The sequence below is a fragment of the Alosa pseudoharengus genome, unplaced genomic scaffold (assembly GCF_046254945.1).
Source record: "Alosa pseudoharengus isolate Yale_2024_CS ecotype anadromous, Long Island Sound unplaced genomic scaffold, YU_APseudo_1.1 YU_APseudo_1.1_scf_9, whole genome shotgun sequence".
NCBI lineage: Eukaryota > Metazoa > Chordata > Actinopteri > Clupeiformes > Clupeidae > Alosa > Alosa pseudoharengus.
In genome coordinates, this window is record NW_027468881.1 from 7077589 (window position 1) to 7100459 (window position 22871).

The 22871-nt window shown below is 42.7% G+C and overlaps 2 protein-coding genes across 7 annotated transcripts in view; one reads left to right on the plus strand and one right to left on the minus strand.

Annotated features, from left to right (window-relative positions):
- LOC143114880 (6-phosphofructo-2-kinase/fructose-2,6-bisphosphatase-like) lies at positions 1-16689 on the plus strand. 6 transcript variants are annotated; one of them, XM_076276709.1, is made up of 15 exons: positions 1-427; positions 5360-5485; positions 6048-6144; positions 6286-6352; positions 6662-6736; positions 8171-8227; positions 8809-8930; positions 9219-9426; positions 9921-10067; positions 10508-10612; positions 11149-11278; positions 11998-12060; positions 12290-12354; positions 13361-13486; positions 14452-16689. In XM_076276709.1, exons 1-15 carry the CDS (start codon positions 346-348, stop codon positions 14509-14511), a joined length of 1530 nt encoding a protein of 509 aa, XP_076132824.1. In that variant the 5' UTR covers positions 1-345; the 3' UTR covers positions 14512-16689. The 6 variants fall into 6 exon arrangements, with proteins under 6 accessions (XP_076132824.1, XP_076132825.1, XP_076132828.1 ...); XM_076276710.1 differs by lacking the exon at positions 1-427 and adding an exon at positions 512-1398; XM_076276708.1 differs by lacking the exon at positions 1-427 and adding an exon at positions 3370-4536.
- ndnl2 (necdin-like 2) overlaps positions 16628-22871 on the minus strand; it is a 12623-nt gene continuing 6379 nt past the window's right edge. The window contains exons 8-11 of the mRNA XM_076276714.1: positions 18593-18635; positions 18410-18472; positions 17604-17718; positions 16628-16988 (exon numbers count right to left, since the gene is read on the minus strand). Coding sequence (XP_076132829.1) covers positions 16917-16988; positions 17604-17718; positions 18410-18472; positions 18593-18635 — 293 coding nt within the window. The 3' untranslated portion in view covers positions 16628-16916. The remainder of the gene's footprint in view (positions 16989-17603; positions 17719-18409; positions 18473-18592; positions 18636-22871) is intronic.

A 22871-nucleotide genomic window follows, 5' to 3' on the forward strand; every position in this document is an offset into this window, starting at 1 on the left:
CCTCTTGCAGCCAGTGAATGGACCTGCACTATTCGAGTATTTTGTAATTCACAAGAACGCCATCGTGTTTGATGGTTCATTAATGTGGTAAACACTGGTGTAGGCTACTCTTATGTGGCTACACGCGATACTGCCCTTGTGGGGTTGATGCACTAAAGGGCCACAGTGTGAACTACAATCGCCGGACGGGTCTGCCAGGAGTAATCCAAGGTCTACAATCGAGAAAACATAGCAACGAGGCTGTGAGACAGCATTTCACACCCGGCACGGGCGGCAACAGCCTGCTGAGGAGTACGCCACGTACCCGCTAACGACGCGCCATAAATAAACTCCTTTGCTTGGAATATGAACGTAACGCTTATTACGCAAGCAATGGCCGAGCCCCCCTGTATCGGTGAACGAGTGCCGCGTTTCCAGCGTCCACATGGTGAGTAATCATTATTGACAGAATAAGGCGAGAATAAGAGCTCGAGTTTCAGTCTCCACCAATTGGCATGAGCGTGACGCGCTACATTTTAAAAACAGCGGAATTACGTAATCACTACAAGCAGTGCTTTAATCATGTTGGTAAATTATTTAAGATCGTGAATGTTTTCGTTCAAAACCTACAGTTAATTGCACAACTTTCCATAGCCCCTTATTATGTTCCAAAACTGAAATCTATATGCACTTGACTATAGGTTCGTTTCAATGTTGTTGCCTTGAGCAGAAAATAAAATACCTGTAGTCGTGGGGTTATCAGTCAGGAAACCACTTCGACCATATACATTTGAGTGACCGCATGCATCTGACTGCGGACGGAGATGCAGTGTTACATAGCAGGCACATGTGCTTCGCGCAACAAGGCAAGTAACCATCCCGATCCAAAACCTGCCAATGCGTCCTTCTGTCTCCTTGCGACTGTTTGGAAGAGAAAGTACTTCAGTGCCAGTTATTATTTCCTGCCACCAAACAAAGGCTTTCGGTTGTAAAGTTATCAAGGGTCGACCACTAGAGGTGGAATTGCATTTGGGGAAGAGAGAATGCATCTCCTGTCAGTCGAATGTCTGTCCTACAGCTTGGCTCACAGTCCCTGTCCCTGCCTCAGGACTCTAGCATAGCCTTATCTTGTAATAACTCGAGGCCTGGACAGCAGTTAAGGACTCAAGACAGAAACGTTCGGATCAAATATCCCTACGTCAAGGATCTGGGAGGTGGGGCCCCGTGATTCTGCATCGGGAAAGAAGGACTTTGCAACAACCATCTGGAATATCGTAACAAGGCAGTGGTGTTTGCATCTGCGAGGGGACCAGATTATTAAGGACATTACACAGCCCTACAGTAACAGTAGCTCTGCAACAATGGCTCAAACGCCTATTAAACGGCAAGTTCGAAAACGTATGCGGTGCGAGAGCACAGGTGAGGTGACACATATTTTTGAGGGTTTTAGTCAACTCCAGTGTGCAATATATAATGCATGATTCAGGTCAAAACTGTATCTCTGTTTTCAGGTAATAATACATCCTTTCGGACCTTGGAGCACGATGTTATTGCATAGGAGAGTTTGACCAGGAAGTAGGCCCATCATATAATGTGTTGCTGGTATGCCTGAAGCATGGTAAATGACCACATGGCTGCTTGTTAAGGAGAATGTGATGAAGATACTTAAGACTGCTTGACCATTCAAATGTTACCTAATCAGACATACACAAATCTCAAGCAGACATCTTTGTTGCAGAGCACCTGGTGTATCATTGTTAGTTATCTGAACTCAGTAACTGATATTAAGATGAGAACCACTGCAGCTATAATAAACACTTACTGTTTGGCATGTGGTTTTGCTGAGCTAATGATGCCGAGCCTCGGTTGTAATTGGCCATGGAAGAGAACATTCCCATGAACTGCCATGGGGGGAAATTGCATAACCCTAAGTCCCCTTACACCTAATCGCGAAGTAGGCCCAGTGTCCACTCTCTTCAGGACTGGACTGGTTGGGTGGAAGGTGTCACCTTACAGGGGACTTCTCCCTCTGCTGGCCCAAGGATCAGCTGTCTCTGCCGGGCATGGATGTGCGCCAGACCTGGGCCAGGGGTGTGCCAGAATAAACGTCTGTAAGGGTGCCATGCTCGGAGGCCACATTTGGATAGGGGGCAACATGGACATGGATCAAGAGAGGCTGCAGAATCGTTTAGTTGGAAGAGTGTAGGTAGTGTCCAGCTTCCCCAGGCCAAGAGTCCTTTAAATACCAGTGTAGGGAGTCAGTCAGACAGGCAGTCAATCACCACAAAGCTGCATATGTTCCTGTAGCTCATCGTTTCCCAACCTTGGGCCTGAAATTCAAATGGTGCTGCCTGAGATACTAGGTATCATACAATTGACCAGTACATTACATTAAAATATACATACATTAAAGAAAAAATTAAGTTAAGTAACTAATTGGATCCTTCATTACAATCTGGCTACGTAAAAATAAACTTTGACAGCCCGCATGAGATGTTTGTTTGACGTAATCATGCTTGTTTAACATTCCAAACAAAGTAGCAAAACAACCAGAAGCTCAAAGATAGCCAAACGAATTAGCTTGCTATGCATTTGGAGAAAATCAAAGTACCACTCTCGACTGGGTGTTACAACAGAGATGTTGTGAATGATTGGGGTCGCCAATGTTTTGTGACATCAAAATAGGGTCACTTACCAAAGAAGGTTGGGAACCTGTGCTGTAGCTCAACGGACCGAAGCTGTGTTTTCAACAGCATTTGCCAAGGCTGACAAAGTGTATAACTTGTACCACCAGTATTCAATATTCATTATCTACTATTATATACATGCATTTGTTGTGCTGATTATCAGTCACAATATTCAGTCACATTTTGCTGTGCTGTGTATCTGATAGTTTCAGTGGCGAGATCCTGAACAGGACAGTCGTGAATAACTTGCCCCTGTCGAACAGGACAGGGCAGCTGTGTCTATGCTGCAAGCGTCATGTAGGCTGTCTGCAATCTGGCACTGTTTTCTCAAACAACACAATGAGATTAGTCTGGCCGCTTAGTTGGTGTGTGGAACGTGCACTATCTAATGCTGTTTAATCTCGTTAGTGTGTAATTATTCAACCTTTGACCCTAGGGGCCTGCGTTACAACTCAACAGCTTGAAAGTGTGAATGGCCAACATGGGTAACTCCACCTTGAACAGGAATAGAAAGACATCAACATAAGCATAAGGTCATAAATAGGTCATAGATGGGCTATAATCTTCTCAAAGACAGTCTATGCCCATGACCTGTAAAATGCTTCCTGTGTTTGTGTTGGTACGTGATTCAACCAGGGTCAGAGTGTTGTTGTTGTTGTTCATAAAAGAAGATCAAAGCTGAGTCATAGCAGACGCACCTGACACCTCTGGTGGACAGGGCGATGAACAGCTATGACAGTAGTCATGCCGAGTATGAATGTTTTCCTGCCCCCTCGTGGTGCTGGCAGTGAAGTATACTGTGTGTCAGAGAGAGGTGTTGTCTGCAGGAGCCAACCAAAGAGAGCATTATAATGGCAATGGGTTAGAGTTCTCTGTGTCATGGTTATATTCGTGGTTAGGTAAGAGTAATTGTTTTCATGAGGTACGGTCTTGAGTACATGACTAAGTGAGACAACGAGAGTATTTGTTTGTGTCTTCACTCATAGTATGCCATGTGGTTGACATACATGAACAAATAAAGTGGGTTATGCTCAACCAACTACTTGATCAGTTTAGGGCATTTGATTTGCCAAATAAATGATTTTGTTGATATGAAATGGTAAAAGTGGGGTATTCTGGCAGTAGACAGAAAAGTAATTTTGATTCATTAAACCAAAATCCACACAGAGCCTAAGGGTTGCAACTCAGCATATGCAAATTAACAAATATAAAGATTTAGGGATCCTTGCCTACAAATCATCTTGGATGTGCTCAGTGCATTTAAGACAGAAATTGAGAAGATGTTAAAATACTTTAAAAACTGGCTGTAGCTGTAAAAGTTGTGTAGTATTTTGGCGCAACTTTCAAGATATCACAAACAGAATCCAATTCATTACAATGTTGTATTCACATCATAGTCATAATTCCTACCTCAGTCATAGTTACTATATCCTAGCTGTATTTAACAGACACACCTTCAAACAATCAAGTGAATGGAAATAGGTCCTGTCATCACAGGTGCTAGTGTACGGTCTGTGAAGCATAGGCTGAACAGTGAGCAGGTGTAGAAAGTCCTGCCCCGGCTCCTGTCAGCCAATCAGATTCTCTCCTTTAGTGCTCAGGTGACTGAGACATCAGTGGCTTTTTTTAGACAGATTCCAACAAGCCCTCACATTCCTCTTTTCATACCACTCACCTGAGGCACCATACGACACTCGCTCACCCAGTCTTACTGTGAGTAACGGCCGTGTGGACACACACACGCGCACGCTTGTTAGGACGCACATTGCTCAGGGAAAGATGTCCCTCAAACACACAGAGCTGACACAGAATCCGCTGCAGAAGATATGGGTGCCTTGGATGAGCAGCAAGCTGAACCGCCGGAGGGGGTGTAAGTTTCACGCCGTGGGGGAAAGCGAGAGAGACTCCTCTCTCCTTCTTTCTTCAGTTCTTTCCTTCCCATGTCTCTTACTCTTTCTCTTTCTCTCCATCTCTCTCTTGCTCTCTCTTTCTTTCTTTACTTCTCACCCCATCATTTAATCTTTACTTATTCTGTCATCTGTCACTCTGATTAGGGATGTAATCATGCTGAGTGCTGCCAGTCATACTTCATTAATCATGGATGCCTTTTTGTAGTCACTGTTGTTGTACTGGCATGTATGGCAATTAGAAGATGCTCTTACATCAGATTTTGTGGCTTTATGGTGAATAGCAAACAGAGCAGGTTGTTCAGGTTGGTCTTGGTGAAGTGTAGGCACATGTGCCATCGGAGGCTACACAGTAATATTAGAGCTGAATCTCTCTCTCTCAAATGCGTACATTTCCCTCAAAAGTACAATCTAATCTCACTCTCTCTCTCTCTCTCTCACACACTCTCTTTTCTTTTTTTGCGTATGGTGGGGTGATCAGTGCTACTGGACTTATGCACAGATTGCTAGCTGATAATGAGCCCCCCTAAAGGTGATTGACCCCATGGTCAACTGCAGATTCAAGTGTCCTTTTGTACTGATAGGTCCTTGGACATGTACTGTCCACATGGTACATCTCGAAAGGTCATATGACATGACATAATGACATATGACCATGGGAATATTTATGCAATGATAAAACATGTGTCTGAGTAATGACATTCATCATTGTGTGTGTGTGTTGTTTTGGGAACAGTGGGTCATGACTATGCTCTGTGTGTGTGTGTGTGTGTGTGTGTGTGACAGCCTCGGTGCCGCAGTTCACAAACTCGCCCACTATGATCGTGATGGTGGGTCTTCCTGCCAGAGGGAAGACCTACATCTCCAAGAAGCTCACACGCTACCTCAACTGGATAGGGGTCCCCACCAAGGGTAAGGTGATCGGAAGAAGAATGTTGATAGCACGCACAGGCCCACACAGGTGCTGGAAACAAAAAGCATGCCAAACTAAAAGAGAAAGTTGCACACTCTTAAATGTTCTACCCCAACTTTAATAAATGGGTGGCACAAATAGCTTTGCAGTAGATCAGAAACCCACAGCCTGTTGTTCCTTAAAGCTATTATGTTTTAAGCCACATATTACGAACACATACACATACCAAATTTCTTGGCAATGGCTTTTCATCTTAAACTCATACACCTTGAAAGAGAGATAACATGGATGTTTACCAGTGTTCCAACAAACACACACATGCACACACCACATAAAAGACAATATAGTTGCTAGCAAATCTTTGCCGGCAAGGGAGTTTTAAAAAATAGGACTCAGGGAGCGTTGTTGAGAACAGGAACTTCAGAGGTATTGGGGCCGAACTTGACTAGCATATCAATTATCCATGTTGGCTGTGTTACAATTAAGTGTGTGTTTCGATAAGCTCTTCGTTTCCGGTGTCATCTGACGTAATGTCGCTCACGTAATGCTTAATGTCCTCAGTGTTCAATGTGGGTCAGTATCGGAGGGATGCAGTACGAACTTACAAAAACTTTGAGTTTTTCCGTCCTGACAATGAAGAGGCCATGAAGATTCGCAGGTAAGGAAGGCTTCTGGATATCAGCTGTGGGTCTCTATTGTGTATAAACAAAGACCACTTCCTTCATCTGTGGTGGTCATTTTGTTGTCTCATAAAGGTAATTCCTCTCTCTCTCTCTCTCCTATGTGTGTGTGTCTTTAGAGCATGTGCTCTTTCTGCTCTGAAGGATGTTGGGACTTATTTCATGCTGGAGCATGGCCAGGTGGCGGTGAGTAGAACTGCCATTTGCACATGTGCACAAACAAGCACACACACACACACACACACACACACACACACACACACACACACACACCAAACAGAGTCAATAATGGCTCAAATTGGTTTATCTCAGTTGGCTTTGCACAACGTGGCAGATATCTAATCTTATCGCTATGGTCAACATATCATAGATAACATCACATTTAGGCTCAAGTAGCATTAAGCCATACTCATTTCCACATCCTTTAAAGAAATACCTTTAAATTAAGCTTCTCAATGTTTCTACAAAGTTGATTTGTGGTGTTTGTTGAATCAGGTGTTTGATGCCACCAACACCACTCGGGAAAGAAGGGAGGTCATTCTCAGCTATGCCAAAGACAATGGGTACAAGGTGAAGTGGTTTAGTTATTCAAGACACACACTGTAGTATGTGCATATGTGCATGTTTAAAATGAATCAAATGTACACAGTACACATATACAGTGAAAATACTTCACCTGAATGATAATCAGCTGTGTTGTATGAAGGGAATGCTAACTGTTCCCACTCCCAGTCCTCTAAGCCAGTGTTTCCCAAAGTCTGGGTCGCGACCCACGGGTGGGTCGCAGGAGATTTTATTTGGGTCGCCAGCACAATTTATGTTGTGTTATAGGCCTAACTGATACCATTTGTCATTTGATACCAGGAAAGCTAACAGTTTTCTATTAGGATGTAGATTGTTAACTACCACAGTCACGGTTTTGTCATAAAAGCTCATGAAACTGGCGCATGAAACTGGGGGACGAACGCATCGCAGAGGGGGTGCCAGCATGGACATCTCAAAATGAAACCGTTCTGTGGGGCGCCTGCCATGTACCTCGCAGTTGCAAACTGCAAGGGACATGAATCCGCCTATTTGCACGAACATTAATAGATACCAGCTCCTCAACTTTACCGATTAAAATCTAGTGACCGTGCTGTCAACTAAAGCAGACATCCATAGACCGGACATAAGGCCATTCAATTTGCATACAGTTTCGATTGCAGATGCAATCTTTAAAGCTAATAGCAACCTCCTCACATTCTTATTTCTGATTTAAAATGCACAACAGTGCATTATATTAGTCTACAATTAAAATGGGCATTTTAAACACTATTCCTCTCGTTTTTTACCTCGCTAACTCCAAAGTAAAGGCGCATTCTTCCGGCTATTGCGCAAACGCCTCTTGTTCTGATATAACGACTATACAATATAATATAATACAACAATACAATATAACGACTTGAGTTATTTGCTGTTTACATTGGAATTGACGTCCACAGTGTTATGGACTGATTTGTCTGCAACGCAACGTAGCCTACAACTTTTTTTTTTTTAGAAATACATGAACAGCTTACTATGCTGACGAATGACGACTGCGCAACATGCGAGAATTTCCCCTACTCTCGGATGCGCATTAAAGCGTATCTTTTCAGTAGTAATTTCCAACTTTTCACGCTGATGGTGCTCAAAATGCAACACAACCGTGTTCAAAGCAGGGATCCTATAGCAATGTATGGTTGGGAGAGGCATAGAAAAGTTGGAGAACCTGGCCTAAAACAATATTGGTGGTTGCAGGGTAGATTTGAAGTGAAATGGGTCGCGATGGTCTGTCATTTTTAAAAAGTGGGTCGCCAGAAAAAAAGTTTGGGAAACACTGCTCTAAGCAAGCAGACTCAGACACAGGACAGTCAAATATTAATGCGGTCATTGATGTGTAACCATTGCATAACTAAAGTGCAACCGAGGTAGGGAAGTATGAGTGCCAAGTGCTGAAGGTAAAATGCTCCTCTCTTTTTTTTATAGGTCTTCTTCATAGAGTCTATTTGTGATGATCCTGAAATCATCGCTGAGAACATCAAGGTACGGAAATGACTCTTGAAACAGTCCTGCACATACCTCAGAAAACTTTCAGAAAACAGCTTATATTTGATTAAATATGTTGATATAAACAAATTATATCTGACATCCATGACTAAGAAAGTGCCTTTTTGTGGGAGAAATCCAAGTATGAAATGCTTTCATATGCCTGAGGAAAATGCTATTTGGGTTTACATAATATTTAGGAAAGCTGCAAAAACTGTCTTTCTTATGTGCATGCAAGGGTATATGCACTGGGTGCCACTGTTGTTCCTAGCTCCTGACACAGGCAAAATGATTGCCATTTGACTCAGCAGGCAGTGTCTTCAGGTACAGCTCTGTGCTGCTCCAAACAGCCCAGGTCAGGGCCTCAGACTTTTTAATGGCTGTGGTTTATGTGGATTTGCTCTTGACTATACCGAGTATTTGGTATGTTATGTTTTCTGAACTCCTTGTTATTATGCATTACTCCATATACACAGGCTCTTAAAAGGTCTTTGGTATTTTCACTGCAATAGTCACTTTTTGGTATTATGATATACACAGGTCCTTAAAAGGTGCATGGTCTGTTCACTGTTTCACAGCAAGTGAAGCTCAGCAGCCCAGATTATACCGACTGTGACAAGGAGGAGGCGGTGGCTGACTTCCTGAAGAGGATCGAGTGCTACAAGGTCACCTACGTCCCCCTGGATGACGACAAAGACAGGTGACAGAAACAATACAGACAGCGTCATGGCAACAATGATGGTTGTGAAATCAGCTCCATAATGTATAGAGAGCCTTTTTCAAAATGTATTTTCTTTCCAATGCAGAAGTGTTTGTCAGTGATTATGTTTTTTTTACAAAGCTTTAAAGAAGCATTTTTTCCTTGCAGTGATTGACTTCTTGATTGGAGCATGCTCTTGATTGCATAACAAATGCATACATTTCCCTCAAAAGCACATCTAATCTCTCTTTCTCTCTCCTTCTGTCTCTCTGCCATTGCCATCATCAGTCACCTGTCCTACATAAAGATCTTTAACGTGGGATCTCGATACCTGGTCAACCGGGTGCAGGACCACATCCAGAGCCGGATTGTGTACTACCTGATGAACATCCACGTCACACCGCGCACCATCTACTTGTGTCGCCACGGTGAGAGCGAGCTCAACCTCCTGGGCCGGATTGGTGGGGACTCGGGGCTGTCTCGGAATGGTAGCAAGGTGAGTTTGAGCAGCGGGTTAAGATGGTGATGAGTGGTAACCACCTCCACCATTCTCCGTGACTGTGTCCAAATGAGCTTTCATTCATCTGAATATCTATTACCCTAGAGGGTTTTCGTTTTTGTAACTGCCTCTGCCATTTGTGTCTGACTAAGCTTGGTTGTGGCCATTTTCATGTTGTTTGTCATTCCATGACTATAAAAGGCATGGGCATTTTACGCACATATCATACGTGAGGCACCGGAAAGGAACAGTATGATGAACAGCAAATGCATCCACACATGCGCTTGGCTGCACATGCTCCAAAAATACACTGACTGTGCATTTCAGTCCAGTTGGAGACACCTTTTCATTTTCACTAATGTTGGCTTCATTTCTACCCAACAGAAGGACATGGTCCCCCTTTGCTGTTCATGCTTTTTACAGTGGCTGCACTGGCTGACTGAGTATATGTGTGGTCCGTCCTAGTGAGCTCTGTGTCTCTCCCTCCTCAGTTTGCTGCTGCCCTTGGGAGGTATATCAAAAGTCAGAACATCCCAGACCTGAAGGTTTGGACGAGTCACATGAAACGCACCATCCAGACAGCAGAGGCCCTGGGTGTTCCCTACGAGCAGTGGAAAGCGCTCAATGAAATAGATGCGGTGAGATTCAAATCAAGTTTAGTTCATGTCAGTTACTAGCATGGATAAAGTTAGAGAAAAAAGAAAGCCATGAATGTAGAAATCCATGAATGTCTTCTGAAGGGACATGTTAATCAGATTAGATGAAGTCAGATTAGATGAAGATGTATCTCTGTGCTATATTTAGGTTAAGATGTTATGTCAGTATATTCAGTCGACAACTAATGTAAAAAAACAAACAAAACCAATCAATGTGTTATGCTATGCATAGCACAAACAAACTCTGAAATAAGGAATGTGTGCACGAGATAAATCCCTTGAACACTTAGTTAATGCTTCCATCAGACAATTGTTCCATTTGACTCTCACCAGTACAGTACACCAGTACTCAAGGACAGTACTGGTGTGGTTTTCTTCCTCATCGTCGTCATCAGCCATGTGCCCATCTATTGTGATTACAGGGCGTGTGTGAGGAGCTGACCTATGAGGAGATCCAGGCGAACTACCCCGAGGAATTTGCCCTGAGGGACCAGGACAAGTACCGCTACCGCTACCCCAAGGGAGAGGTGAGGAGGGTCACACCGGCCAGGCTGTAATTACAGAATCATCCCAACACACTTGGCTCATATCGGTGGAGTGAGACAGGAACAGAGTGTGCTAGAGTGGATGTAGATTTCAGCTGTCTTTGTTTTAGAGTTTTTGCTGTCAAGAATTTTAAAAATAGCATAAGGGACACATTTTGGAGGTGACTTTTGTGGGTGTATAGTTAGTAAACATGAAGGCTGATTCATCGGTGGGAAATTAACGATACCTTCCCATAATGTTGAATCATTATAAAAATCATAGACTCAGAGTTTTGTTAATAAATGGTTATTCTGGGGTGAACATGGGTTGGGGGCGTAAAACTTATTTGTCAGGCTGTCCAAAGAACCTGCACAGTACAGGGCAACACAATGCTGCCTTTTCTTGTCTTACGAAGTCATCAGTTTGGTTCAACACTCAAAGTTGAAATCAACAGTACTGATTGAAGCCCACCCTTATCTGTGTGCTGGCTGCCCCTGTCTCTGGCCCCATGTTTGAGTGTGGCTGTGCTTGTGTCCAGTCATATGAGGACTTGGTGCAACGGCTGGAGCCGGTCATCATGGAGCTGGAGCGGCAGGAGAACGTGCTGGTGACCTGCCATCAGGCTGTCATGCGATGCCTGCTCGCTTACTTTCTCGATAAGAGCGCAGGTGAGAATTAAACACACTCTAAGCAGTAAAGCCTTTTGGGTACATGATATAACCCTTGGCTAATATGAACATTGTTATTTAATTAAAATGTACTTGTAACATGAGTACACTATATCAAATTTAAGCAATAAGCCCGAGAGGCCGTAGGTTACACTGATTCTACAACAACTAAGGGGGGTTATTAGGCACGATGCGCTAGCTTAGCTGTTGTAGAATCAGTGTAACCTATGGACTCAAGTGGCTTATTGTTTTTCTAAAACTGTTACTATAAATACCTGGCAAAGTTTCACAAAGTAAAGGCACAGCAACTAGAAATGGAACCGATTTATTCATAGATAATCACTCTTCCGCCAAGAAATATATTTCCTCTATCTGAATGGTTGCCAAGCAACATCGAGACACAGCTACTTTAACTTTTGTATCAAGTTATGGAAGCACAGTAATATAGAATGAAATGCGGTCATGTTTATGCTGCATTTTAAAACGGCATCGAACGTGACTCAGCCAATCACAATCAAGGACCAGAATTATTAGTTTTAGAATTATGTATTTGAGCTTAGGTATAGTAATGTGTAGTAGGCATTTATGTGAGAGGGTTATATAGTGTTTGCACTGTAATAAGGAGACAGTAGGAGGATGCAGCATTTTTTCCATTGAAATGAATCCAGGTTTATCCCAGGCCTGATCTCTTGCCTGTCCTGATTCTTTACCCTTCACAGAGGAGCTGCCCTACCTGAAGTGTCCCCTACACACAGTCCTGAAGCTCACACCAGTCGCTTATGGTCAGCACTGCCCTATTCTATCTTACTCAGTTTCTGAGTTCTCTTTCTCAATTCTGTTATCCTCCTTCAAAACGGACAAGCTCCCAAGTTCTCTTCTCTTCCCTCCATTTTCTTTTTTCTTTTCCACTCCCATGCTTCTTTCTCTCTCAATTCAATTCAATTCAATACACTTATGACCATTTATTACACTTTATTGACATAACTCTCTCTCTCTCTCCCTCTGGTGCAGGGTGTAAGGTGGAGTCTGTGTTTCTGAACGTGGAGGCTGTGAACACCCATAGAGGCAGGCCTGCGGTGAGTGCCTGGGACAGGGTGGATGAGAGCTCGTAGGTAGGAAACCTTGACTAAGGGCCCGGCCTGGTCAGCCTCGCTCCGTGACACGTGCGCGCAGGCCTGTGATTGACATGGCAGATGGCTGCCCCAGCATTTTGCACTCTCTCTCTCTCTCTCTCTCTCTTGGTCTCACTCGTTCTTTCTTTCTCTCAGTTCTCTGTCTCTATCTCCCTCTCTCTCTGTGCCCCTTTACCCCGTCTTTCTCTTCCTCTCTCTCTGTCTTGCCTCTCCCCCTATCTCTTCTCTCTCTCTCTCTCTCTCTCTCTCTCTCTCTCTCTCTCTCTCTCTCTCTCTCTCTCTCTCTCTCTCTCTCTCTCTCTCTCTCTGGATGAGCATGGAGCGCTTGGCCGAGAGGAAACAGGTTTGAGCTTCTCTGAAGAGTGAATTTCTGCTCATCCATTTTTATGTAGCCATCTTCAGTGAAGCCCAAATCAGAGCTGTAAACAGGAATCCCATGATGCCCTCGCCAGGCCTGGTTCTGTATGAGGATTTTGAGGATGCTGCCTGTTCTGTTTTGGATGCCTGGATGCCTAGAGTAGGCCTACTGGTGCTCAGCCTACAGTAGACACCCGTCTGTGCTATAGATTGGAATCTAATGTGGCACAAAATCATCAGGAGATCATCTGTGCGATTCAGACTTAGTGAAGGTGGCTTCTAGCTGTAGTACAGGGAGGTGTTAGCCATTTTGTCTCTGTGTGTAGGTGTTTCTTAGAGTTAGCTTGTGTCAATTAATGATAGCCCAACTAAATGTACTACCACTGGTACAATTTTCACTCAGACAGTAGTTTTTCCTTTTAGTTTAGGAATTGTCCTAATTAGCAAATTATATAATAGTTAGTACCGGTAGTACTCACACAATATAACTGGAACGTTGTGCAGTCCAGTACTGTGGAGTAGGCCATAAATGTGTACGTGAGGCCCTTGTTACCAATGTCACCGTTTTAAACTCCAGGTTTGGTCCCTGCAGGGCGATGAGCCCACGTGCTCCCTCGTTTCCCCCTACCGCCACACTCGGGCCAAGCCCATGGCAAGCCCCACCCCCACCAGAGCCCCGCGCCTGCAGGACCTGGGGGTCACCAGTCTAAGTCTGCAGGTACTGCAGTGTCCAGAAAGAAGTGGACAATCAATTCCACAATCGTTTGAAATTAACGCTTCATTTCAACAATAATTACTGTTGTGGCAGCACAATGTACTCGACTGCTGCTTCACCCATCAGATGCAGCTAACCGTTAACTCCCAGCAGATTGCTTTTTCTTCAGATTCATAAACATGCTAATGTTGAATTATGACCAATCAGCACTCTAATCAGCCGCCTCATTTCCCTGTTGGCCCTTTTCGTGCGTTCAGTTGTGTGATCTTTGGGTGATGGGTGCTTTACTACAAATGACCACTAGATGGAGGTAGAAACCATAATCCTTTTAATCAGTATTGAAAAAAGCCTGTGTACATTGGTGTGTATTTTGTGCATGTGATTATGTGTGTGTGGGTGTTTGTGAACACTTGTTTGCATGGGAATAAATACAGCAGGTCTCTTTGATTGTGTGTGTATTTAAATCAGTGGCAGATTGTCATGGAAAAGATTAACAAAGCACAGGAAACTAAATCCATCTGTGTTTATGTAATGTTCAATCTGGACTGCGTGTTTACAGCAGTTCTACCATTGTAATTGTACAGAAGTGGACCCAGTGGGTGCTTCAGTTTGACTACATGTGCTTATTGTGTCCTCATTAGCATGGTACATGCAGTTTCCATGGTAATGTTCATTAGAAATGGAAGTGTGTGTTAAATGCAATGTGGACTTTGCCAAGCATTGGCAGATTCAGCTGTGGAGTGCAGGGTGGAGAGGAAAACAGTGTTGGTTGTTATCTTTTTAATCATATCTCTGTATGTCTTCATCTGTCTTTGTCTCCACCTGCCATTGGTTCATGTTTCATTCACCTCGCCCACCTTTCTCTCTCTATCTCTTGCACCCCCCCCCCTCCACACACACACTATCTCTATCCTTTCTTTCCTTCACTTCCTTTCCATCTCTCTATCTTTCTACTACTGCTGTCCCAGAACGTGGACATCGACAGAGAGCCCGAGGAGGCGCTTGTGACCGTTCCAGACCACATCTAGAGGCCCAGAGAGAGGGAGCGAGAGACGCTGACTGTCCAGCAAGCGTAGACGTTTCCTCTCTCCAAACATCTCATGGCACAATAACCTTTTCTCTTTTAGTTGTGTATATCAATCATATTTTGCCCGTGGTATCATCGTGGTGAAATGTGTGTGGTGAAAAGAGGTCCTCCTGATGGATGTCTAGGGCAGACAGTGGGATCACTAAATCAACTGCTGGGGTCTCCTGTGGGCTACTCTGTTCAAAAGGGGATGCAAGTCTGCCTCCAGCGAAAGCGCACAACAGGAAGCGACGAATATTTTAATTTACGCACCGTACTCACAGGAAGGATATTCCTTGCACTGGACTTTTTTTCCAGATGGGCAGTACTAGAACCACACAAACCTCTGAAATGTAACGAGAGATTGTGGATTGGACTTTGAACTACTGAACGGTTAACCATAATCCTTTGTGGTCTGAGATCTGCCAATGTTTCTCTCTTAATAAACTCAGACCTAGGATGTTCCTGTGCCCCAACCAATGTGCCTCATCCATGGTTATAGTGATCTAGCCACTCTTACAGAGTTGCGTACTCCTACAGAGTGGAGAGAACGTGTGCACAGTAGACTGAGGAAGCTGCCAGGTTTGAAAGAAATTCAACTGTGAACAGTAACATAGGGACAGTACTGCTTCAGTGTTATTACAGATTTGCAAAGCCATATGCGTACATGCTTCAGATTTAAGTAGAAGAAAATGGTTAAACATATTGCTCACTATGGCTTGTAGTTTCAGGAACTTCCAACATGCTCAGTATATTTAAAGTTCAGCAAATACTGAAATGTCAACAGCTAACCCTAATGGACTTCATATATTTACGTTTCTACATAAACATAAGGTCAAGCAATGCCAATTGGACTTAACCATATTTAGTAACTGAAGCACTTTAGTGTATTAGTTCCTTTGTTGCCACTCACAAGAGAACCTCAGGACCATCTCTAATAAATCCCAGGTTGGAAGAGGATAAAATCACCTAGATATGCGAATTATGATGCTGGTCAGTAGAGGTTCAGCCTTTGCCTATCACATTTGATCTTTTTTTTTACCATAAAACAAAATAAATACTTAGTGGACTAGTGCAAGTCATGTATAAAAACCACACCATGACTTAACTGTGGTAAAAGAACTGTATCTCTCCTGACCTCGATCAAGCACACACACAAGTGTATGCAGTATGTACTGTACACACTTGCACACAGAAACACATTTGGACATATGACATTAATGTGAAATGTTATATTATGTGCACTTTCCTGTACATGTATATTGTGAAAATAATTCCCTCCTCCAAGGTCTGCTATAGATTTAGCAAGTCTTGTGTTCAGAGATTATATCAAAGCCATAAATATGCTATATACTCCTGATGTGATGAAAGTCTATTCAAAGAGTTTATCTCTGGTTACCAACAGCCATCCTTCAGTACGAGCTTGACTAGTTATTTTAATCCTCTCCTAACGGTGCTATGTAGACGTGGTTGTTCGGTCTCATGGATGCCATCTCAAGTATAGGAATGTTTCTTGAGAGGGTGCAATCTTATTTTTGTGCCTCTCCAAAAAAATAAAAAAAATAAATAAAAATTCAAAGCCATCTCTTGTCAACAAAACACACCTGTGATAAATAAATATATATATACACACACTATAGTGTGAAATAGCAAACCAATGTTTTTTTCCTGAACAATTTGATGTGATGTGTCCCGACAGTGCGTGCTGTGAGTTCTTCTGACTGTAGTTCTAGCATCTGTAATGGTCAGAGTTTTTGCAGAGCACAGACATCTAGATAAGCATCAGTGCAAGTAATGTCATGTGATGATACGAAATGAGGGTCTGGGTTCTGTAAGCACGTCCTGGCGAAACAACTATGTGCACCGAGGGAAATGCATGTTTATCAAAACTCGCTGCTGTTTTTCTCTAAAACTCGTCTAAATTCTAGTAGCCTCTGTTGAGCAGGGGCCGGATATTTCACCCATATGGCAGCTGAGAGACAACAGAGGGACGCTAACAAAAACCATCCCCTGGACGGGAAGAGAGAATGGGTTTATTGTGCAATTTACTGTGATAGAAAAGCAATGATATGTAAAGAGAATTTTTAAAAAATATTTTTTATTTTTGTTGGCACAAACAAAATAAAACTATGAAGCAATATTTCCATCTCTGGGTCTCTATTCTAAGCAGTTCCAGTTGTACTGTTTAATTTTAAATTTGTATGAATATTTATTTCCTTTTAAAAACAAACCACATGTAGCTTATTTCAATATACAGTAAATTATAAAACAAATGAACACCTGTACAAAATATATACAAACAAATGTATAAAGCTGTAATTAAAAACTAAGGCTTCCACGCACTCACAGTCCTCCCATTTGCTCGCTCTATCTTTGGCTTTCTGCCACCGTGGCCTCCCTATACTGTTGGGTCCAACTCTGGGGGTCTTGCTCAAACAGCTGTGAAGAGGACAAGATCATGTCAGGGCATCCCTCTCACTTAAACAAACCCTTTCATACATACCGTACATACACATAAATACACACACACACACACACAAACTATACATTATACAATTTAACTAATGTATTTAACTACATGGAGACCGTTTTCAACACCTTTCATCCAATCCTTTGAGTTCCAGAGTTAACAAACAGACATTTTCATCGATAGTCTGCCATTATAATTTATTTTCCTCGGGTGTACTGTGGAGTGGGTAAGAGTGTTTTTAGTGACAGGCTAACACATACTGTTAACTTGTGCTATCCTAGCCCCTGTGAACTCTGCAACTAGAACTGGATGAAACGTGTTGAAAACGGTCTACACTGATAAATATCACACTTGCTAACTTGGAAATGAGGTCCTATGTCCAAAATCCTGAACCACCCCTTTAAGGGCCTTGCTCAGTGGCACAATGGGACCACAACCTTCCACTTGGAAGACGAGGTCCCTGACTACCATCATCCTTGGCAATTATGCTTTCTGGTATACCAGTTCTGAGGCATCCAAATTTCAATAATGTACACATTATTTGTACTTTTCACATAGGAGGATACATGCTAAAAAATACTCACCTCTCCCACGATCTCCAGAAGCTTCTTCTTGGCCACTTCCTTCTCAGCACGGACACCCCAGCGAAACTCACACTCTACTGGTTCAGTGTGGGGGATTCTCACATACTCCAGATATCTTTTTTTTTTTAAAAAGAAGCACACACACACACACACACACACACACACACACACACACACACACGTGTTAGCCTTGCAACGTGTGAAATCCTCACTCCAGATTCCTTACAAATGACACCACCTTGTGCTGGTGACGTATGTGAGAAATCCACTCACTACTTTACCAAATATAGTTTTATTGTACAACTGTCTGTTAATAATATTATATGAAACAGAAGTGTCCTTAATGTTAGGTCAGGGTTGCACCAGACACTTGCTTGGGAATGCCTGGCTTTAGGGACTGACCACTTGTTCATCTATGGTGTGGTATAAACCGTCTGTCTATGGTCTGAGAGACAGCAGCTCTGAACACACCAAGCCTCAGGCAGGATTTGAACCTATGACTTGTGACTCTCTACCTGTCTCAGGTCACCTGTATTACCATGCTGAGCTATTGTAATACCCCTACGGACTTGATGCTAACCTGAGCTATCAAGGTTAGGTACGGTGAGGGGGATGGGAGCTGGGAAGTGTGATAGCACCTCATTCACAGGTGCTGACACATTAAATGTGTGACTGAGGGTGTAGAAGCCCCTGGTGAAGTATTAAAGAAATGTACTGTAGGCACCAATGGTACCAAAACAAACCCCAGGTAAACAAAAGCAAAACATATTAACATTTCTTCAAATGTTTGCCAAGGTTGGACTTACTTCTGTCGTACAAACTCATCGGTCACCAACTTCTTCACATCTCCAAAGATGTCGTGCCTCTCTCTGGGGATGTTGAAAACAAATAGTGAGTATGGGACTTCTGGAGGGTCATTAATGCTCCACAGTTCCTCAAAGGTCTGGACTGTCACTAGTGACCACTGGAGACACAAAGCATGATCTTACCCAGCATCCACCCTCAGCTTCTTCAGGAAATTCCACACGAGTGCTGGAAAAGTAAAATGAACAACACCCCAATTCATTAAATTTGCCTGAGAGAAAACACACACACACTCTCTTTGCATCCATCATAAACTATTTAACTATTCTAATTACTTAGGGGGCAGCCTTGGCCTACTGGTTAGGGCTTTAGGCTTGTAACCGAAGGGTTGCCGGTTCAATCCCTGACCAGTAAGAAAAATGTGGGCGGGGAAAGTGGTTGAGCACTGCTCTCCTATGCCCACATCCACGGCTGAAATGCCCTTGAACAAGGCCCCTAACTGCTCCCCAAGCACCGCTGTAGCAGGCAGCTCACTGCTCCGGGTTAGTGTGTGTTAGGGCTTTGACTCCGAACTTCGTTAGACTATTCGAATATAATTCGATTATTTTAAAAATTAAAGATATTAGAACGAATTTTAGGGATCTCTTAACATTTGAACCTGTAGCCTATGAAGATCATTTCTATAAATGTATTTGGTTGTAAACGTTGTTTTCAATTCAGATTCCGAGGTTTTTTTCACGCCTGGTGAAGTAAAATCGTGAGCTCATTAGCAAGGCTATTATTAGTCATCTGGGCTTCTGTAGGGGACGTTAGCATCCTGGCTGGTTCGTGCTTAGTGAGCTCACACCAGGGACGGAATAAACAAATATGGGCCCCTGTGCACAATATCAAAAAAGGCCCCCTCCCCCTGACAGCGACGTGCGAGGGCGCGTTTGCGCATGCAAGTGACGTGCGCGTGCAGCCAGCGCTTCTCCCTTTGCTGTCGCTGTGCAGGCTGGTGCACAATTTCACACAATGAAAATGTAGTACATTATGTCATATATTATAACTCAGGCCCACACAGAAATGAATTCCAGCAGCTGTTTTTATTATTAGGCTGTAATCTCCCTTTTATTTTAAAAATTTAAATTAATTAAATTACCCGGGCCCCAAGTGGGGGGAGGGCCCCTAAGGAGTTGAATTTTATTTTCCTTAATAATAAATAATTTCCTTAATTTAAAGATCTTAATAAATGTTATTAACTAATATAGATGCAAATATTTCGGGTAAATGCATCAGTTGATTGATGTATTAAATTGTGTCCAAGCCAACATTGTTTGAGGGCAGGCACCCTCTCCCTTGCACGAAATGGTTCAGTCCGCCTTCCCCTGCTAGGCGCATTTTTGAAGTAACGTTCATTCTGCCGAAGCGGCAATGCAGACGGTCACGGTGTGAAGATGTCTAAGTCTAAGAAAGCTAAATCCGGTTCCCAGAAAAGAAAAGAGAGGCAAGAAAGGGAGAAAAAAAGAAATGAGGGAAAACAAGTGTTAACAGCCTTCTTTCCCAAGAAAGGTGAGCCCAATGTGAAAGCAATAGTCTACAAATGAAATGAACTCCTGAAGGTTACAAAACACTTCTATACCACCGCGAATCCGCGATTATCAGTGCTAAAACACCATTAACACAAAATTAGAAATAACATGATGCCTGATTTATAGCCTACCACAACATTTCAATAGCCTACTAATTCGAAAATGATTATGAGCTAATAGCTTAACTTAGTAGACTCAATGTTATATACACCGTGTGCACAATTATTAGGCAAGTGAGTATTTTTACCTTATCATCATTTTTATGCATATTTCCAACCTATATAAACCTGACTGCTAATTGGATTTATGCATCATCAGTTGATGTGTATTTGTGTAATGAGGGAGGGTGTGGCCTAAAGTGATCAACACCCTACAATCAAGGTGTGCATAATTATTAGGCAGCTTCTTCACCTCAGACAAAATGGGCCAAAAAAGAGATTTAACAGACTCTGAAAAGCAAAAAAATGTAAAATGCCTTTCACAGGGATGCAGCACTCTTGAAGAAGCAAAGATATTGAGGCGTGATCACCGAATAATCAAACGTTTTGTTGCAAATAGTCAAAAGGGTTGCAAGAAACGTGTGGAGAAAAAAAGGCGCAGAATAACTGCTAGAGACGTGAGAATAATTAAACATGAAGTTACCAGGAACCCATTGACCTCCAGTGCGGCCTTATTCCAGATATGCAACCTACCTGGAGTGTCCAGAAGTACAAGGTGTTCAGTGCTCAGAGACATGGCCCTGGTAAGAAAGGCTGAAACACGACCACCACTTAAGACTCATACGTTTAACGTCAAGACTGGGCCAAGAAATATCTGAAGACAGATTTTTCAACGGTTTTATGGACAGATGAAATGAGAGTGACTCTTGACGGACCAGACGGATGGGCCCGTGGCTGGATCACTAATGGGCACAGAGCTCCACTTAGTCAGACGCCAGCAAGGTGGAGGTGGGGTACTAGTATGGGCTGCTATTGTTAAGGATGAGCTAGTTTAGGGTTTCTCAACGGGGGCGTTCATACAACCTAGGATGGGAACGTGAGAGGTTTTTTTTTTTTTTACATTTTAAACTTCCATGGTTTTCACATATTTAGGCTATTTTCATTCATGGGTTTCTAACCCCTCTACCGTCCCAGCTACATTTTACTGTTTATCTATGCTCAGTGGTCATACAGTGCAGTTCTGGAGTCACGTCCCCAGCCCCGCTCGCTGTTGTTCTGCAGCTGCTCTGAGCGTAGTCTCCACGAAAAGACCGTTGCTAATCAAATACGAAATATAGGCCTAAACAGGCCTCACGCGCAGAATCTGTTTTGTGATTGGTTGGATTGTTGCGATGTGCATATGTTGTTCACGTGATGTGCACTTGATTTTTGTCCATGATAAAATGACACGTCTTGTTGCCTACATTTAATGTTCCTATTGATTTCAAAAAAAAAAATCATTACAACCAATGCTGATGTGGTAGTGTTTTTTTTTTTTTTACCCAACCAGTCTCCTATTGCTTCTAACAGTGGGCCAAATCTGCTTAATAATAAAATAGGCTCATAGGGACATTTTCTTATAATTCCAGAAGAAACCAAAACAGCACAGAAATGGGCTCGTTTTTTTATTTAAGCAATATAGCATGAGTGTGAGTGGCCTATAGCCTAACGGGGGTGTAGTTTTTTTTTTTTTTTTATTGTGTGTGTGTGTGTGTGTGTGTGTGTGTGGGGGGGGGGGGTGGGCGCCAGAGGATCAAAGTAAGGTCATGGGGGCGTTTGCTCAAAAAAGGTTGAGAACCACTGAGCTAGTTGGACCTTTTCGGGTTGAAGATGGACTTATAATCAACTCCCAAAACTACTGCCAGTTTTCAGAAGATACTTTCTTCAAGCAGTGGTACAGAAAAAACTACATCCTTCAAGAAGGCCATGTTTTTTATGCAGGACAATGCTCCATCACATGCATCCAAGTACTCCATTGAGTGGCTAGCCAGCAAAGACTTTAAAGATGTCAGAATAATGACATGGCCCCCTTCTTCACCTGACCTAAACCCATTGAGAACTTGTGGACCCTTCTTAAATGTGAGATTTACAGTGAGGGAAGACAGTACACCCCTTTGAACAGCATTTAGGATGCTGTGGTTGCTGCTGGACAAAATGTTCATCATCAACAGATCAAAAAAATTAACAGACTCCATGGATGGAAGGCTCATGACAGTTATTGAAAAGAAGGGTGGCTATATTGGTCGCTGAATATTTCATGAAATGTCAGAAGTGTTTATTTGTACATTTTGAGTTGTTTATTTTGTTTATTCTTACTCTTAGAAATGAAAATAAACAAGTGGGGTGGGGAAATTTTAGTTTCTTATTTAGTTGCATAATAATTCTGCACATCAATAGTTGCCTAATAATTCTGCACACATAGATTTTCTCCTGAGAAAGCCAAAACTCACTTTCCCTTTGTTAAATATTCAGGTTTGAGGTTTAATAACATTTTTGATTGACTGACATCATTGTATTTGTTCAACTATACAATTAATCTTCAGAAATACAACTTGCCTAATAATTTTGCACACAGTGTAGGTTCATGAGGAAAGGCTGTCAAATTAGTAGCAAAGCTAACTTGTGAAACTCATCACACTCAGTTAGCTATAGATAGCTGTTCTCTCAGCCAAAAGTGTTTTCATTCATTTCATGTTCTAGCTTTTAAACATTCTTCAAATAAAATTCAGTGAAGTCTTGGGAAATAAGATTATTTTCTGTTATACAGTACATATAAGAGTTGTTAGATGAATTCAATGTGTGATTAGATAGTAGTTAGTTGTGAACCTCATGCTTCATGCTTACAGCCGGTGGTTGGTTGGTTGGTTGGGGGGGGGGGGCCCATGGCCACCACTTGTGCATAGGGCCCAGAATTT